The sequence below is a fragment of the Cololabis saira genome, chromosome 10, assembly GCF_033807715.1.
Source record: "Cololabis saira isolate AMF1-May2022 chromosome 10, fColSai1.1, whole genome shotgun sequence".
Classification (NCBI taxonomy): domain Eukaryota; kingdom Metazoa; phylum Chordata; class Actinopteri; order Beloniformes; family Belonidae; genus Cololabis; species Cololabis saira.
In genome coordinates this window covers 6,618,854-6,638,890 of record NC_084596.1, presented here as the reverse complement: position 1 = coordinate 6,638,890, position 20,037 = coordinate 6,618,854, and the positions used below count along the sequence as shown (strand labels likewise).

General features: G+C 42.2%; 1 protein-coding gene and 1 non-coding gene across 2 annotated transcripts; one reads left to right on the top strand and one right to left on the bottom strand.

The window, feature by feature from the left end:
• Window positions 1-497: 497 nt before the first annotated feature.
• On the bottom strand, window positions 498-570 carry trnar-ucg (transfer RNA arginine (anticodon UCG)). Its single transcript has one exon. It is a non-coding gene; the product is annotated as a tRNA-Arg (tRNA).
• A 3,738-nt stretch (window positions 571-4,308) lies between these two features.
• On the top strand, window positions 4,309-19,716 carry LOC133452330 (zinc finger protein 432-like). Its single transcript, XM_061731576.1, has 2 exons — window positions 4,309-4,556; window positions 18,561-19,716. The coding sequence occupies exons 1-2, from the start codon at window positions 4,385-4,387 to the stop codon at window positions 19,625-19,627; spliced, it is 1,239 nt and encodes a 412-aa protein (XP_061587560.1). The 5' UTR covers window positions 4,309-4,384; the 3' UTR covers window positions 19,628-19,716.
• Window positions 19,717-20,037: the final 321 nt, after the last annotated feature.

Below are 20,037 nucleotides of genomic sequence, written 5' to 3'. Positions count from 1 at the left end.
CCCCTTTTGACACCTCTACGGACAATAAACTGCAAAGCCTGCTGAGCTTTGGAGTCATTCCTTAATTTCCTTTGTTCCAAAATCATGGGCCAGCTGTAGAAATCTAGGCTGGTCTCAGAGTGAGGCCTCAGAGCTGGGCCTTAAAGTTGAAATTAAAGCTTCCCATGTTCACATAGGACTGTGGCCCAACTCTGTTTATCGTGAAAGGACATTTCCATCAAGTACTTTCTCTGACTAAACTCACCCATTTAACAAACGTGTCCATAAAGTGGAAGTACATCAGTTATCCTTTCTTTAAAACTGAAATAAATGTGTTTGTTTGATTGAATCAGAAACGTTAGTTAACAAAATTTGAAATTTGAGAGTTCAAATTTTTGGAGAACTTATAATCTCTCTCTCTCTCTTTTTTCAATGACCAGAGAGGGTAGCTAAACCAAAGAGTCCTCTAAAGAGTGAATGTGAGTGAGGACACCAGATGTAACTATCTGAAGGCTCTATAACCACAGAGGGACTTGAACCCTCAATCTTCTGATCCGAAGTCAGACGCCTTGTCCATTAGGCCATGTGGTCCACGGTTTTCTCCTCTTTCTCATTCCATTGCGCTACGTCCGGCCGGAGAAACCCCACCCTGTCTGGTGAAAAGATGCAGCCTGCTCACTCCTCAGGTTAAGGAGGAGACCTGGGGCCTGTACTACGAAGCAGGATTTGGGGTTAGCGAGGTAACTTCAGGTTTAATCCTGGGTTTTCAGGACTACGACGGTGGTTCACTTCTTACCGGGGTACATCGCCATGGTAACTTATGCTGAACAGCTAACCTGCTCCGGAGCAGGTTATGTTCGAGATACAGATCGCCGGGTATAAAAGCACCGCCCACTGACCAATCAGCTCTCTTGGAAAATGGCATGCCCTTTCGAAGAGAATCCAGTGGAGCTCGGTGCGCGGATCGTGAGAGGAAAAAAAAAAAAAGAGTGGGCTGACTTTCAACAAAAATTGAATTAGTCAAGAAACTAAGCAATTCCTTTCATACCCAAGTATCAACACTTTATCATTTCTTTTCTCCTGACAGAGAGGTATGCGAGTACGTTTGTCTTTGCTGTAGATACCCTCACTCCGTCTTTCTAAGAAAACTACTTTTGCAAATAAACCTTTATGTACAAACTGTAAATATACTGTAGAAACAAGGTATGAGTCATTTGAGAGAGGATGAAATGTCAGACCTCGTTTAATTTGAACACGACATGAACTTTTAATTTCAAGTCTAAATATTAAGTTAAATCACAGTGTAATTTATCCTTTGCTCTTCGCTACTGAAATAAGCGGCTCTGACAGCGGACTTCTCCATGCTTGCGATTGGTCATGCGCTGAAAACACCGCCCCTTTTATGTGCACGCGCTCATATCCAGATTGGAGAAACCTGGGTTGATATACCGAGTTGATAACCACCGTCGTGTGACCGCTTAGCGTGATTGCAATTGTCCCGCTTAGTGAATCTGGATAAGGAAAAGATATCCTGGGTATGTTGAACTTGCTTCGTAGTACAGGCCCCTGAGCTCAGTGCAGGAACTCCCGGGGTTGGTAGAGGATGGCAATGCACAGGACTGTTAGGTAGGAGCACTGGGTGATAAAATGGGGAAAAAACTGGGATAAAAATATTTTTAAAAAAAAGGGATTTTGTAAATTGAAATGTTAAATAAAGTTTAAGAAAAAAGTATGTGGATCTTTTGTTGTCGCCGGTTGCCATGGTGAATCCTTGTATCAGGGCTCAATTGATGGCTTTTTATTTTTTTCATGCACGCGCTTAACTCAAACTTAACAAACTCAGAGTTGATTGAACAAACTCAAATTCTGGAACCGAAAACTCAGAGTTTCCGATCTCAGAGTAGATCAACTAAGAGTTCAGGATTAGACTCAGAGTTTGTTGAACCTGCTTTGTGAAACGGATCCCAGGAAGAAGAGGATCATCGGGATCAGATTCCAGGAAGAGGACAGACTTTGGATTGAACCCTTTTATATCAGACATCCGTTAAGAAGTAAATGTCTTTTTACCTCAACTCATATTTAGTCAGAAACAATCATGAAAAATGTAATTAAATTTTCATTTTACATGGAGGATTTTTTTTTATTGTTTATATCAATCATCATGAATCATGAATGATGATTGATTGATTGATAAAAACGCAAATAAAAAAAGACTTTAGTGCAGGAAAGTTGTCAGTGAAGCAGAGTATTGGTACAGCGTGATCAGTACAACCGGCATTTAGTTCAGAAAACAATGTGGAAAGAGAAATGTCATCAAATGAAGTTGAAAAGTGGAGATGCACTTTTGTCTTTTATCCTCAACTTCCTCAATCACGTCATTTTGATCCAGATTGTTATTTCACTGGTCTTGGCTTCATCAAATGACACATCCAGGGACAGAAGCCGTGCATAGGTGTTCATCCTGTCCAGGTGTTGGAAGGGGAAGTGAAGCCGAAGCCATCGCTTCATCCACTGATCTGTTGGCTCGGTAGGAAAACTGAGAGGAATCCACTGTGTCAGGAACCATGGAGTTGATGTGGGTTAAAAAAAGATGATCTGCTCTGTTGGTCTCTGGAGAAGGTTTAATGAAAATGTCTCTCCACGTTTTTAGTCCATGAAAGAAGGCAGATTTTATGTCCATCAAATGCATTGCAGTTGTTTTTGATAACTTCCTGCCACAAGGAGCCTCAGAGACTGAAGCACAGGTTGGAGATTCCTTCTGTAGCAGAAACTTGCAGTTCCTCAAAACCTTGTGGAGCCTGGCTTTTGGCTTTTGGTACTAGTCCATTTTCCATCTCTTTCAAAGTGCAAACTCAACGAGTGGAGATGCACTTTTGTAATAATAATTACAATAATAATTAAAATAATAACATGATAATGGAGGGAGGACTTTGCTGTTTCAGGGCCGAGACCACTTGCCTTCATGGAGAGGGACATGAATTCCTTCATGAATAAGGACTAAAAATAATGTTAAAGGTATTTGGAATATATTGAATGATGCCATTAGGAAAAGTTCAAGACAGACTAATTATCCACAATATTTAACAAATAACAATGAAGTCATTAATGATATGAATAAGGTGGTTAATCATTTTAACAGGTATTTTTTGAGTGTTGGACCAAATCTGGCAGAAACATGTGTGATCCTGGATCAGCTGATGGATGGAAGGAAACAATAAGTAGAAATCCAGATTCAATGTTTCTCACAGCTGTGGAGGAGAGAAATCATAGATATTGTAAGTAAATGTAAAAACAAGGTGACAACTGTTTTGATATGACAATAATCAAAAAGGTTATTGAAGGATTGAAATTTCCAAATAAAAATAAAAAAACTGCAAAAGTCATCCCACTGTACAGAACTGGAGACAGACACCAATTCTTAGAAAGAGTATTTATTTACAGGTTGGACAAATTAATGCCAATCAAAAGGCCATGCCCCTAATTACGCATTAAACTTCTTGCTTTATATAATTCTAACCTGCCACAATACGAGGAAAAAGAGGCTTCAAACCCCTGCAGAAAACCTGTGGGTGATTCCTGCAGGAATGAACCGTCATTCTGAGTTTGGGGGTTAGTTTGGGATCTTTATTCCCTCTAGTGGTTAAATGTTGGAAACTGCAGATTTAAATGTGTCTTGTATATCTATATTTTCACACCAAAATCATGTTAATTGATCCTCATTTCCTTCCCTGTGTTCCCTCTGGTCGAACCATCCGAAGTTTACCTTCCCTCTGACTTAACTTACTTTTTTATTTTAATGCCAAACGGTGACTCATGAGTCCTGCATGTGCACGTCAATAATAAATCCACCGACTGGAAGCGCTGAACTAAACTAAGTTGGATGTTTAAATGTTTTAATGTCTTAAAGACTTACCATGTGTATTATTTTGAGGCCCATTGCAATAAAAGTTTCTTAACAACATAAATGTTTTATGAAAAATAATAAAGAATGAATTAAAAAACATATTTTTCTTTTATTTATTGATAGTAACAATCAGAGGCTTATCATATAAATTGCGTCAGCTCTCATTGTGTCGGAAAAAATAAAACTCCGTCTAAACCTTCTTGCTTGTGTTGTTTTCTCAGATGTAAGTCGCTTTGGATAAAAGCGTCTGCTAAATGACAGAATTATTAGTAAACCAGTGATGAAAATGTTGTATGTATTTTGTTCTAATTATTTTCGTTGGTAAATGAGATATTTACTGTAACTGCAAGTAGGAACTATCCGTAGACCCGTGAGCTCCGCCGGAACTCCAGATTGTAACACCCGGCGGAAGGTCGGAAGTTTGGAGCGAACGGAACACGTGAGCAGTGATTCCTTTGAGGAGGACGGTTCTGTGGTTTCCTTTCTTTTTCCTCTTCAACAATGTCTAAGGTGAATCATCTGAGAGAGTTTATCGGTCAGCGACTAACAGCAGCTGCTGTAGAAATATTCTCAGTGTTTGAAAAAACCATGTTGGAGTTTGAAGAAGAGCTCGACCGTCAGCGCAGACTGTTGGACCTCGTCCTGAAACCTGAAATCAGACTCCACAGAGTCGGTACGTAACCCTGGAAAGTTGAATGAATGAACACATGAGTATGACTAATATTTACACACTCTTACTGTAAAAGAAAAGGAAGAGGAAAACACTTCTTTTTTTTTTTTTTTACTTCAGGTTCTGTTTTGCAGACTATAAAAATGGATTCTCCCATAATTTCACCCAATACTCCATATATCCCTCTTCATTACTATAATCACTACAAGCACAGTGAATTTCAAACAATTTTACTCTGGAAAATTTGAAATATTAACATTTAAACTTCAAACACCTTACTTTTCTACAAAGGTCAATCGCCTTTTTCGCTTCAGGTTCTGTTTTGCAGACTATAAAAATGAATTCTCCCATAATTTCACCCAATAGCTCATATACCCCTCTTCATAACTAAAATCACTACAAGCATGCTTAATTTCAAACAATTTTACTTTAGAAATATTGAAATATTAAGGTGTAAACTTCAAACTACTTTTTTACAAAGGTCAGTTGCCTTTGTTGCAGAGACTGTAAAAATGAATTCTAAAACTAAATCAAATATCCACATAGTGTGCTTAAGGATGATTATAAAACAATGAGGCGATTGTGGTGACGGGACTGAGCCTGTGATTCTGTGTGGATTATAAAAGTACAGTCAATGTGAAATTGAGCAGACCTGTAGTGAAAAGTTTGAAGTTCAGATCTTAATATTTCAATATTTGTACAGTAAAATTGTTTGAAATGAAGCATACTTGCAGTGATTGTAGTCCTGAAGAGAGGTATATGAGGTATTAGCTGAAATTATGGAATAATTCATTTTTACAGTCTCTGCAACAAAGGCAACTGACCTTTGTAAAAAAGTAGTGTTTGAAGTTTACACCATAATATTTCAATATTTCTACAGTAAAACTGTTTGAAATTAAGCATGCTTGTAGTGATTGCATTTGTGACGAGGGCTATGAGGTATTGGGTGAAATTATGGGTGAATTCATTTTTATAGTCTCTGCAAAACAGAACCTGGAGCAAAAAAGCTGATTGACCTTTGTAGAAAAGTAAATTGTTTGAAGTTTAGATGTTAATATTTCAATATTTGTACAGTAAAATTGTTTGAAATTCACTGTGCCTGTAGTGATTCTAGTTATGAAGAGGGCTATATGGGGTATTGGATAATTCATTTTTACAGTCTCTGCAAAACAGAACCTGAAGCAAAAAAGCCGATTGACATTTGTAGAAAAGTAAGATGTTTGAAGTTTAGATGTTAATATTTCAATATTTGTACAGTAAAATTGTTTGAAATTCACTGTGCCTGTAGTGATTGTAGTTGTGACGAGGGCTATATGGGGCATTGGGTGAAACTATGGGAAAATTAATTTTTATAGTCCTGCAAAACAGAACCTTAAGCAGGGCTCCAGACTAACTTTTTTCACTAGGAGCACAGTAGCCCCTAACTGAAAATCTTTAGGGGCACAATCAGAAATTTTAGGAGCGCACATCGTTTATCGACACGCTAACCAAATTTTTACATTTCTACTACATTTCAGTGTATTAGTAATACGTATTTCATAATAGATTAATGAATTCAGGGATTAAAGCAAAAAATATATTTTTGACTGAAAAAAAATGTTCAGGCCAGTTCATATTCCCCCGCCATCTATGCGCTGCACCACACTTTAAGAATGGCCCCTTTTTTGCCGTGCGGTCGTTTCCCAAAGGTTTCAAGTAAAAAAGTTAAATGCTGTATTAGCCCTTCTGTTTTCTGTTTTTTTATCACCATTTGATTCGATCCGATATTAATGTGGGTTAGTGTTATTAAAAATGTTTTTTGAGCTGTTGCCTGAATTATACGACTGTAAAATAACTAGTGAAATAATAATTTCACAATAATTATTGTGAAATAACTAAAAAATAAATAACTCAAATGGGTCTTTCAATATCCATTTAAAGTGCAAAAAAGAAGGAAATATCAATAGCTCATGCAGTAAACAAATAATTTTAGCTTGTCTAATTTATTCTGTCACCAGACACACAGCTTGCCATGAAGCATCAGGGACTTTTCAGGTATTTCATGACAAACTGTGTGTCCAATAACAGAAGAAACCAAACAAGCTATGAACTTCATTGAACTTGTATAACATTTTGAAATTTAAGCTGAAATATCCAAAACACTGAACACTGGTTTTGCATGGGTGGGGGTGTGTATGAGTGTGTATGAGTGTGTCCTTGTCTGTGTGTAACGTGCCTGGCGATTCAATGATCTGCGAGTTTTGCCCGCACACAGTTGACTGGGCACGAAAAGATACATGCGAAAAAAGATCATGTACTTTAACGGCGACGTCTGTAGGTGTAATAATCATAATTGTGTATTACAGTACGAGGCTCTCCTCGCGTGCTGCGCGAGTGAGGTCCGTTTACAATGCAGGTGGTTGTCTGTGCGAGCGGAGATTAACGCACATGGCAGCATAAACACAGGCTCAAAAACCAAGTAATTTCCAGCATTAACAATCCTGCTCAGCCCGCCTTCTGTACGGAGTAAACTTTGGTTCTGTATTTTCTGCGCTGGTTTCTCATGTTTGTTTTGTTCACGAGGGCAGCGGGGGCGGGCGGGCGGGGGAAAGAAGCGCAGTGTCCCCGGCTCTTAGCGACCCTTTTTTCAGCATTTTTTTTAAAAGAAAACTTAATTTAGTTCGAGTTTTAAAAACCAGCGCTTTGTTAACGCTACCGCTGCTCTTTGACGCCGTGTTCATTGTTTGATAGTTTCACACCACGCACATGTGTGAATTAAATGACGTGACTACTGGTCCCCCAGTCTCTGACAAGTCAGTCTTCCGTGAGGGGCGGGGGCGAACCCGCCCCCCTGGTTCTGATTGGCTGATACCAAGGCTCTGGCTAGCTTTATTGGTTTACAACAGCGTCAGTTTAATTTCCAACATGATTTAATTGGATAGTCTAACGGCTGATTTATGGTTCCGCGTTACACCAACGCAGAGCTTACGGCGTAGGCTCTGCGTTGGTGTAACGCTGGCATATTTACTGGTCGCACGTGTGCGAGTGGACATGAAATTCAGTCGCACATACTCAAATTTTGGTCGCAAAATGCGAGCATTTGGTCGCAGTCTGGAGCCCTGTTAAGCGAAAAAGGAGACTGACCTTTTTAGAAAAGTAAGGTGTTTGAAGTTTAGATCTTAAAAGGAAAGTGTTTCATCCTTTTCTTTTACAGTAATAGCGTGTAAATATTACAGTGGAAGTATGGGTATATGAAAAAAACATATCTGCTTTATCTCAAACTCAGTACTTAAAGGAGCATGAGGCAGGATTTATGAAAAAAATTCGTATACGTTTTAAGTTTTCTAGTAATAATGTCAGATGAAGCATTCCAAACCAAAAAGAATGAGCCCTCTAGTGTACCGTATTTTTGCGACCATAAGGCGCACATAAAATTCTTTTTTTTTCTTTAAATGTCCCATGAAACCCCGCCCAATGAAATGGTGCGCCGTATCTATTACCTGTATTACGGTAATGTAAGGTGGACGGCCACCATGAGAACGGTAAAGTGAGAAGGGGGCGTGTGAAGCACAGGCGGAAGAAATGAAAATTTAACATTTTCATGGAGGTCCGTCTTGGTGCTTTCGCTTCATGAAACAGGGCCAGCGCAGCAGCAGCGCCCGGCGGATTATATGGAAAAGATGGAGAGCTTCCGTTCATTCTGCAGCCGTGCCGCTCACGTTAGGTGAATCACACGGTGGAGTTAACGGGGACCAGCGCGGGGGTGGGCGGAGCAGGACCCGGGACCAGCGTGGGGGAGCGGAGCGGAGCGGGACCAGCGCGGGGGAGCGGAGCGGGACCAGCGCGGGGGAGCGGAGCGGGACCAGCGCGGGGGAGCGGAGCGGGACCAGCGCGGGGGAGCGGAGCGGGACGCGGAACCAGCGCGGGGGAGCGGGACGCGGGACCGCCGCGGTCGGGATCCGCAGCACAACGGGGTATGAAAAGTTTATTTACTCTTGTGCTTGCCTGCCACGCTGATGGACAGAAACTGCCGGCTATGGTGATTTTTAAAAGAAAAGCGTTGCCTAAAGAGACTTTTCCAGCCAGAGTGAAATGAAAAGGGCTGGATGGATGAAGAGATGATCGAGTGGCTGAGACAGGTTTATGTGCGGCGACCCAGTGGTTTTTTTAAATTCTTTAATGCGGAAACAGAGGATGAACCTTTTGAAGGGTTTGATTGATGTGAAAAGTGAAATAAAATATCAAACTAAGTTTTTTCCCGCTCTATTTTTAAATAAGGACTCTTGTGTGTGTGTTTTGCGGCGCGCGTGTGTGTGTTTTGCGGCGCGCGTGTGTGTTTTGCGGCGCGCGTGTGTGTTCTGCAGCGCGCGTGTGTGTTCTGCAGCGCGCGTGTGTGTTCTGCAGCGCGCGTGTGTGTTCTGCAGCGCACGTGTGTGCAGCTCCGTGTCTGTAGACTGCGCCTTTTGGGTCGGTGCGCCGTATATGTGTTTAAAATCCAAAAATGACACACAAAACTGAGGGTGCGCCTTTTCACACGGTGCGCCGAATGGTCGTGAAAATACAGTATCTCTTCGTTGCCTTGAACAGGCCGTGTGCTGCAAAATGTGCTGCAATTGTCGGGCCGAATTTCCCGGCGCTGTCCTGCGGATGTGACGTCACATGACGCTGCATGCACGTTCTCCCCGTTCTCCCGTGCCGGCTTCACTGTTGGCTGCAGTACCCCCGACGGCCGTCGTGGTCAAGGGTGGCGCTAGAGAGTCTCATTTCTTAAAAGGAGCGTCATGCTCCTTTAATATCTTTCCGTTTCTGAGCCTCATTCATTCATTTACCGTAAAGGCTGAAATAAGAGCACATGAACATTTAGGAGCGGCTGATTTGACCATAAATACGAATGACGGTTGGCCGGACCGCAGTCGTGCTCAGTTGAGGCAAAAAGCCCAAGGGGCTTATACGAGGCCTCTGATCTAATCTGATCAATTAAATGTGTCCTGAGCTTACGTTTAAAATGATTGAATGAAGTAGAGGTAGACGAGATTGCTGTAGGTGTTCCATAACTGTATCTGATGGAGAACTGACACAAACCAGTACGGAACTTCAGGAGATTTAAATGATTAGCCTGTCTTGTATTAAAATGGTGAATATCACTGTTGAACTGAAAACAATCTTTACATGGCAAAGAAAATGAAACTGGAAGGAACAATACTTTAGGGCTGCAACTAACGATTATTTTAAAGGGGACATATTATGGCATTTAATGTATATTTATTTATGTATATACAGGCCTTGAATGTCTTAAAAACAATCTAAAGCTTGTTTTTTCTACATAAATCAGAAATTCAGTCTCTGGGCCATGTTTTTATTTTTTCCGCTTCTAAAGCCTTTTTCTGTGATTCATTTTCAGGGCGGGGGGGGCTATGACAATGAGGCTCTGCGCTGATTGGCTGCTTGAATGACGTGTAGCAGGGGAGGAGACAAAGCGTCGCTCCGGGGAGAAGAGCAGCGGCTGCGTAGCAAAGCGTGTCCACGGTTCTGCGTTAAATCGACACGTACCTACGTCGTAGGCTCTGAGTTGGTGTAACGCGGAACCATAAATCAGCCTCTAGTCACCTCGTCTTCAAACAGGAAGATTGAATTTAATTCTAAACAGGTACATCACCGTTATTTACTCCAATTCTTCATCATTTCACTTATGTTACAAGACAAATGAATCATGTTAACTGTAAAGAAATCACAACACTGAATTTTCACAAATGGCAACTTTATTGTTAAAATATATAAATAAAATGTATGCACTATTGCTGGCTCAAGGAAGGGCCGCGCGTCTTCTGAATGTGAACAGTTCCAGGTGCTTGAAAGATCTGAAACCACAGAAGAAAAATGTATTACGGTACTAATAGAGCCCCGAGCCCGGAGCCCCCGGGTTCGGAGCTCCGGGTTCGGAGCTCCGAACCCGGAGCTCCTCGACGGTCCGGTCCGTGAGCAGCTCCGGTGCTCCGGAGCTAAGCTAAATACTTAGCCCATGCAAAGATTATACAAATATAAATAACATAAAAAAAAAAGGAACTTACCGCTGACTCGTGTGCAGTTACCGGGTCTGTGCTGTGGGAACTGATCCTTTTATGAGGGTAAATGTCGATGCAAAACCTCATTTCTACTCTCCCTCGGTGTTCAAACAGCCACCGCTTCTAAACAATGGCTGAAGCGCCAGCCGGCGGAGAGAGCTGGTTGTGGGCGTGGTTTCAGCAGCGGAGGCCGAACCTATGGAAATCTGCTCCCGTCGTGACTCACGACGGGAGCAGATTGTAATCGGCTCAAAAAAAATCACGTGACACTGGGGGATTCTGTGAGGCGGGGGTCAGAGACCTTGCACAAATTCATGGGATTTCATCTCCCCTCTGCTGGCAGGGTGAGGGGAGACCACTTTATATACCGTATTTTCGCGACCATAAGGCGCAACTTTTTTTTTTTTTTTTTTTTCAAATGTGCCGGGCGCCTTAAGAAACGGTGCGCCGTGTCTATTACCTGAATTACGGTAATGTAAGGCCGGCCACCATGTGAATGGTAAAAAGAGAAGGGGGCGGGTGAAGCCCCCGTGAGTTGCGACGTGAATGAGACTCCACTGAGCTGATTAATGCGAAACAGATGATGAAAACGTTTAAGGATTTGCTTGATGTGTAAAGTGAAATAAAATACAATCAAACTAAGTTTTGCTTCCGCTCTATTTAAATAAGCACACTTGTTCTGCAGCGCGCGTGTGTTTTGCATGTCGGGAACCGAGGAAGCACCTGCCGTGGGTTTGCGGGTCCGATCGCCGGTTCCCCGGGGCAGATCCGGCTGAAATTCCGGTGCTCTTTCCCCGGGAGCCCCTACAACAGTGCAGGCGGACTCCTCCGGTCCCGACTGGTCGGAACCGTCCACGTTCCCCGGTTAAAGCAGCGGCTGGAGCAGCGCGGTGATGGGCGCTGCTGCAGCCGACTTCCTGGTTCCCCAAGCGGGGTCCGATGACCTGGTTCCCGGCCGCTTTGCGAGCAGAGATTTCAGGGGTCTGCCCCAGGTCGGATCAACTTCACCCTGCGAGATTTTCAGGCAAATCTGTCGGTTTGATCTCCGGTAACCAAGATGCAGAGGATGCGCTCAGGAGCCGCCAGGCTCCCGCCGCGGGTTTGCCGGGCCAGGGCGCACCATCCCCGGGGCAGATCCGGCCGAAATGCCGCTGGTCTTTCCCCGGGAGCCCCTGCTCCCATACAGGTGGGTGGCTTCGGTCCCAGCCGGTCCGAACAGGTCACATTCCCGGTTAAAGCCGCTGTGACGCGCGCTGCTCCACCCCGCTGGGGAGAGACGGGCTCTGCGCGGTGGAGGATCCGCACAACGGGGTATGAAAAGTTGATTTACTGTTGTGCAGAAAGTGACTGACACCGAGGAAATTCGGACTGGCGCAGCTGAATTAGCGGAGCTCTTTAATGCAGAAACAGAGGTTTTGCTCTCGCTCTATTTTTTAAATAAGCGCTTGTGTGCATGTGTGTGCGTTCTGCATGTGTGTGCGTTCTGCATGTGTGTGCGTTCTGCAGCGGGTGTGTGTGTTTTCCGGCCGGCGTGTTTTGCGGCACGCGTGTGTGCAGCTCTGCTCTGTAGACTGCGCCTTTTGGGTCGGTGCGCCATATGTATGTTTTAAATCTAAAAATGACACACAAAAATGAGGGTGCGCCTTTCCACACGGTGCGCCGAATGGTCGCGAAAATACGGTATGTTAAAACAAGAAAAAACGTGTTTTTCATAACATGTCCACTTTAATAATCGATTAATCTGTCGATTATTTTTTCGATTAATCGATGAATCGGATAAAAAAAACAAAACAAAAAAGCATTAAATTCCAACCATTCGAAACAGAACTGACAGTGCAAATTCACAGTGCAGATAATCTTCAGAAAGTTCACAAACAGGTTGCTCCTTGAACATCCCTGAGCTTGATATTGATAAAAAAAAAAAACTAAATGGACTAACACAGAAACCATACACATGTACGCTTTACATCTGCCAAATATATAAAAATAAAGTGCACAAAAGAGGTATACTTTGTTTAAAAGGGACCTGAGCTGTCAGAACAATAAATAGATTATAAAAAATAAAGAAAAATACAAATCAGAAACAGGATTTGTTTGAACATTACAATTTGTTCTCTCACTGCCTTCACTCAAAAAACTAAGATCTTACCAAGAAGTTTTCTTATGGCCCTTTTGCACTAGTCCCGCCTCAGCTCTGTTCTACCCGCCACGGCCCCGTCTTGCGCTTTTCCACTAGGGGCTGAGACGGGTAGAGCCGCTCCAAGCCGATACTATTTCTGTAACCATTCTGGCGAGGTTCTATCCGGGCTGAGCCGGGACTATTTCTGACGTCAACACCCTCCACGCCACTGATCGGTCGGGGGGGGCGTCATCACCCTCCGTGCCACTGATTGGTCGGGGGGCGGAGCCGTCAGACATTTGAATCAGGAAGCGGGAGTCAGTGCGACTCGCGGCTCGCAGCGATTTTATTATAAAGCGCAAAACGTCTGTTTGGTGATCCAACTCTGAGGTGCAGATGTTCATAAACCTGGTGCTGAGGAGAGAATTAAAAAAGGGATGTAGACGGGCTGTTTTACTCTCAGCCGCTCGCGGCTCCAGCTGATTTCTGATCAGCGCCGACATGAACAAAGCGGTTGCGCAATCGAGTACGTCACAGCAGCTTCACCCCAACCTGCCCACTTCTCCCCTGGCTGTGGCAAAACAAACAAAACGGGTAGAGGCGTGACGAGCCGAGTCGGGCCGAGTAAAGACTACTGCAAATGGGCCATTATTTCTAACCTAAAAATGCCATTACACCTGATAACACACATCACTTAAAAGGTTAGGTGTTTTTTCCACGTGTTTCAATTGAACTTTAATTTGTGTCAAGCAAATTTTAAGTTCTAGTTAAGTTTTAAGTTAAAGTATAAGATTTTGAGTTTTGGCAGTGTTCAAAATAAAATTATGAGACCTGCTGTATTGGAGCACATTAGCCACCAGCGCTGCTTGTTTTATCCATCAATGACTACAGAGCTAAAATTGAAAATTACCCAGTTAGCTTTTATTACGTTTTTATTTTTCTGACATTTTCTGCCTTTTCTTTTAGTTAAAACTGTAGCGGGAACAAATGTTTTGAGGAACCTATGTATGTACCAGGTTAGAGGGGGAACATATAGGAGAACGGACCACAAGAATATAGCATGGATTAAAAATAAAAGTTAAGCACTGAGCTACATGTGTCTCCCGTCTGGGCCATTGCAGACTGCCTGAGCACATAGATATATAATATATATATATCTATGCCTGAGCACAGCATGTTACTAAAACCAAACAAATCGGCGCCCTCTTTCTTCCTTTAACGTTCGCGGCGTCAGCGCGCTGTGCCGCATTAAATATAGTCCGGGCAAAATACCTCAACTTCAGCTCCGCGACTTAAGCCTGATTTATGGTTCCGCGTTACACCAACGCAGAGCCTACGGCGTAGGGTACGCGGCGGTGTGCTTCGCCGCGTACCCTACGCCGTAGGCTACACCGTCGATTAAACGCGGAACCATAAATCAGGCTTTAGCGAGTGACGTAATAATCGCGAGACACAACGAACCGATAATGGAATTCGTTGCCAACGCTTTTAATAATCGTTTTTTATCGATTCGTTGTTGCAGCCCTACAATACTTTGTAAACAAAATTGCAGGTTTGATATGTATTTAACTTAAAGATGGGTAAAATATTGAGTTGTTGTTGAGTTGAGAAAGAGCAGACCAATTACTGTGAATGAATGAATGAATTAATGAATGAATGGTGTGTCATACACCTCTCAGGTTCCAGCCTATAAGGGCTTACAAGACACAGATACACTAAGCCAGCAAACCAACATCAGCTGCGTACAAACACAAAATCATAAATTCCACGTATACATTACAGATCAAATTACAGATCCTTTCTCTGTTTCCAGGCTCTCTTTATAAAGGTAGATATAGAGAAAACTCAGTCCAAAACAACTCAGGTTTCAAGTCTTGCATTTTCTGAAATAAAAGCTTCCTGGCTTCATCATATAATGGAGCCTGTAAAGGGACTCAGATTTTTTTTATATATACAATGAGTCTTAGGCGCACGTAAAACTCATCATATATATACAGGGGTGCACATAAGCCGGGACTCAAGGGCCAGTCTACTGCACGTTTTAGACGTTTCCCTGTCTCAACACAACCCTGATAGACAAGGCTGTGTCACCAACAGAGTTGTGTAAACCTTGATGACATGTTGATGACGACCAGTTATTAGAATCAGGTGTGTAGAAGACAGGGAAACATTTAAAACATGTAGTAGACTAGCCTTGGAGTCCCGGCTTGTGTGCACCCCTGTATATGTATGTATGTATGTATGTATGTGTGTATGTATGTATGTGTGTATATATATATATATATATATATATATATATATATATATAATAAAAATCCGTGTCCCTTTATGGGCTCCGTACCTCTTGGCCTCCACCTTCAAATCACACTACTTCTTTTTTGTTTCTGCAATCCGTCCGTGGCACTCACGGCATTTAGCGCAGCAACGACGTGCTGCCACTCACTCGCTTTATTTCATACTATTTATCTACTGTTTATACTTTTACTGTGACCTCCAAATAATGTGGTTTTCCTGCCTCCACCTCATCCACAACATCTCCATCTCAGTCTCCGTGAAATTTAGTGGCACGGTTGCTGGACACGTCTTATTCATCCTGACGCAGCAGAAACAGACTGCAGGTGGCGCTGCGCATGCTCAGCAGGCTCATTCATATGGAAATACAGTCATCATGGAGTTTGCATTGACCCTTTATGGTAGAAAGCGGGCGTGTAGAGGGCGGGGTAGGAGGCAAATTCACGTGCGCAACCTTCCAGCTGGACTGTGATTTATGAAGCGAACATTGCGTGCAAGTGTGCGTGCACACGGTTTTATAAATCCAGATTTTTTTGTGCGCACGCCATTTTCGGCTTTTGGGTGCATGTGCACTTTTAGTATGAATCGTACGCACTACTTTGTAAAATAAACCGTCAAACCCAGCCGACACAAGTTTAAACTCCAACAAATCTCTGTGCACACAATGAAAAGCGTTTTGAAAATCAATAAAACCAACAAAAGTAGACTTTCCTTCAAAAATTCTAGCTCTTATTACAGTACACAGGTAAATATCTAGACAATCTAGACAGGATCTATGTTTTCTGAACCCATTCTGCTCCTCGAATAAAATGTTTTCCTCCTCTAGGTACTGATACAGCCTAAAATATTTGAAAACAGTTTATGAACTGTACTTAAAAGGCTGATTCCTCTATAATTAAGAGGGACCCTAGGGTCGCTTTTAGTTGACTTTGGAATCTGTTTAATAAGTGATTTATACCAGCAGAGGGATCAGTAGCATATTTAAAACATACTTGTAAGAGAGAGGTCAGAAACTGTAATAATTTAGGTGCTTTTAAAACTTCATTAGTGTGTGGCAATCCTGCAGAATCTTTTTTTGCAACATATGAAGATGTGTGTTATAGGTAGCTCCCCAAATAATATTACAGTATATGAGATATGGATATATCGAGCTATAATAAAGAGTTTGGAGACAATTCACCAAACTACGGACTTTGCTAATAATACCAATAGATTTAGATATTTTTTTACATACGTGGTTGATGTGATTTTTCCAGCTTAAACCTTCATGGATAATTACACCGAGGAAGGTTGTTAACCTGAGTGAGCGGGTCGTCTCTTATAGACAGGCCGGTGTTAGATTTACAATATATTTTATTTTTTGATGTAAATATAATAAAATTAGATTTTTTATATTCAGTGATAGTTTGTTAATTTTAAACCATTTTGAAATGTTTTCTAAATCATGGTTAGCCTTTCCCATTAGAGATGAAAAATCATTATGTGAAATAAATAAGTTTGTATCATTGGCAAAAAAGTACGGGAAACAAGGAGGACAAGGCTGCAGCCAAATCATTTATATGAATCAAAAACAACAGGGGCCCTAGACCCCTGGGGGGACCCCGCATTTTAAGGTGGCCCTCTCTGATGATTTACCATAAATGATAACAAATTGCTGACGGTTATGAATATAATTCAAAAGCCACACAGGAGTGATTACAGCAAATCCATAGTGTAATAATTTTTTAATAAGAATATCAAAATTAACTGTGTCAAAAGCTTTGGATAAATCAAGAAACATTCCCAAAGCGTATTCATTATTATTGATTGCAGTGTGAATTTTATCAACCAATTGAAGTTAAGCCATTTCTGTAGAAGGATTTTTCCTAAATCCATATTGGTGTTTATACAGTATTAGGGCTGGGCGATTTTGGACAAAAATAAAATCCCGATTTTTTTTTTCTCTGAAAACCCAATTTTCGATTTCGATTTCAATTTTTTTTTTGGTAAAACTACAAAAGACAATGGAATAAATTGTTTCAAATATTTTATCTTTATTTTTAAAGAAAAATAGCAAACACATTTCCCTATTGGGAATGGAGTGCGATTGAAAGATACTGTAAATCCTCCTTGAATTTAGTAAAGTGACAACATTTACAATTTTCTTGACCAAACGAAGATGACTAGACGAGCTCTGAAAAAAATCAGAAAATCGATTTTCCTTTTTTTTAACATCGATTGTGATTAATAAATCCGATTTAGATTTAAAATCGATTAATCGCACAGCCCTATACAGTATATTACAGTCCAGCAAATGTTTCATCATTCTGTCATAGACCAATTTCTCCAGGATCTTTGAGAAACATGGGAGAACAGAAATGGGCCGGTAGTTACTAAATACACTATGGTCTCCAGATTTGTAAACAAGGACTACTTTGGCAATTTTGAGGTCATTGGGTATTATTCCAGTTTCTAGAGATTTGGTGAAAATACGGGTGAAAGGCTCAGCAATTGAATGTCTAGTTTTCATAATGAAGTTAGATCTGACCTCATCATGACCAGCAGCTGAGTCTTTCAGGCACATAATTATGTCCAAGATTTCCTTCTCTGTAGGAGGTTTGAAGCTCTGAATAGAAGGACGGGAACCCGTCAGAAACTCAGATGGAGACCCGGCTAAGGAGTTATCCTTTCTGAAAGAACTGTTCCAATATTAACAAAATAATTGTTCAAAACATATGCAATGTCAGATGGGTCAGAGTGGACTCGATTTTCATCAACAAATTGAGATGGAAGAGTGACTGTAGACTTATTCATATTTAGAAGCTGGTTAATAACTCCCCAGGTAGTTTTTATGTTATTAGAAGCCTCATTGAATTTGTTGGAAAGGTACTTTTTCTTGGCAGTTCTAACAAGATGATTATAATTGTTATGAAATGTCTTATAATTTGCTATATTAATTGGGGATGGATTACTGATTAATTTCTTATACAATCTATTCTTAGCTTTCAGAGACTTATGGAGATCTGGTGTAAACCAGGGTTTTCTAAATGCAGAGACCGTGTTTGCTTTTTTTACTGACAAGAGGAAAGCACCTGTTGAATACAGAGTTGAAAGACTTGAAAAATGGGTGTATCCATCATCCCATAGGATGTCATCAACCTGCTTCTCAAACCGGTCAACATTTATTTTGTTATACACTATAACTTAGAACTAGAACTTGTAAGATGTGATATGACACTGGCAAAAAACACGATGGTTGGAGGATGTTCATATCGGTGTTGATATGCAGTACTTGTAGTTAGATCGTTATATATGACGCGGAAGAAGCCCTTTCTAGAACAACTTTATTCTTCAACTGTCTCGATACCAACGCAGTAACACCAGAGTACAGTCACAGTGTCGCCTAATGGTCACACAGAGTAATGCCCTTGTTTTCAAATATACTACATAGATGAAGGGCAAGACCGGAGGTTCAGGACAAACTTTAAACCTCACAAATACAACCAAACCATCAACACTGGGAAGCACTTTTGACTTGTTAAAATCCAATCGTTTTGTCCCTTTTTGTAATTCCAGAACTCCCACAAGAAAATGTTTGTAAGGTGGAGGAGGACGGGGTTTTCAGTGACCAGCACCTCGATAGCCTGGAGAGGAGCTGCAGCCCGGACCAGGAGGAACCAGAGAGGAGCTGCAGCCCGGACCAGGAGGAACCAGAGAGGAGCTGCAGCCCGGACCAGGAGGAACCAGAGAGGAGCTGCAGCCCGGACCAGGAGGAACCAGGGCATCCACAGACTACAGAACTGGAGGAAGACTCCAGCGGTCAGGAGATGAAGCACGAGGACGTAGAGGTGGATGTCTCATTGGTCAATGTCGCTGATGTGAAAGTTGAAAATGGTGAACCAGGACCAAACTGTGGCCAGCTGCTGTTGCACACTTCTCCTGAAGCTCAAAACAAAGATGAGGAAGGGACTGAAAGTTTACGCTCAGACTCACGACACGGTGACCACGAAGATGCTGCTGTCCCGTCAGACAGCAACTGTAAATCAAAGCTGATCAGGACCCATACGGGGAAGAAGGCGTTTTCTTGCAGCACTTGCCGGAAAGAGTTCAGTAAAAGTAGTATTTTAATGGATCACATGAACACCTGCGGCAACGCCTTTATTAAATTATCACATCTTAAACGCCACATAACCCGGCACACGGGCGAGAAGCCCTACATCTGCAAAACATGTGGAAAAAGTTACACAGAACGTTCCAGTCTGGTGATTCACTTGAGGACCCACACCGGCGAAAGGCCGTACCTGTGCAACACCTGCGGAAAAACCTTTATTGACTCATCAGCTCTTAAACGCCACATAATCACGCACACGGGCGAGAAGCCCTACATCTGCAAAACGTGTGGAAAGAGTTACAGGCAACGTTCTAGCCTGGTGGTTCACTCGAGGATCCACACTGGTGAAAGGCCGTACCTGTGCAACACCTGCGGCAAAACCTTTACTAGATTATCAGAACTTAAAAGCCACATAAGCACACACACGGGCGAGAAGTATTTGTGCAAGACGTGCAACAAGGGTTTTAGCCGCAGAATTGATTTGCTGAGTCACATGAAAAATCACCCGGAGGAGAAGTCTGGTGACTCGTGACAAATGAAGGTCATGTTGTCGTCCTCCGGGGGCAGCTGTCCACTCCTGTCTGACCCACAGAAGAAGAACCAGAGAAGTCCAACCACCACCTCCTGTGGCTGATGAGCCTAATCCCCTCCCCACAAGGGTGGCAGGTTCAACCCGGATTTAATGCTTCTCCGTCAACTTGACGCAGAGGGAACAATGTGGTCGTGTACTTTTTTTTAAAGCTCTGCATTGAGTTTGTTTGAATCCCTGTTCCTTCTTAAAATCGTTAGTATTTGTTGCTGTTGGTAACTTGCCGTCTCCACGGTGCAAATAAAGAGCTGTTAGTATTTGCTGAAGTTTCTTAAACGTGACAGTTTATTTCGTTCATCTACAAAGCCTCTCTCACACGCCCTTTTTCCCATCTGTTTATTGTTCACTAACAT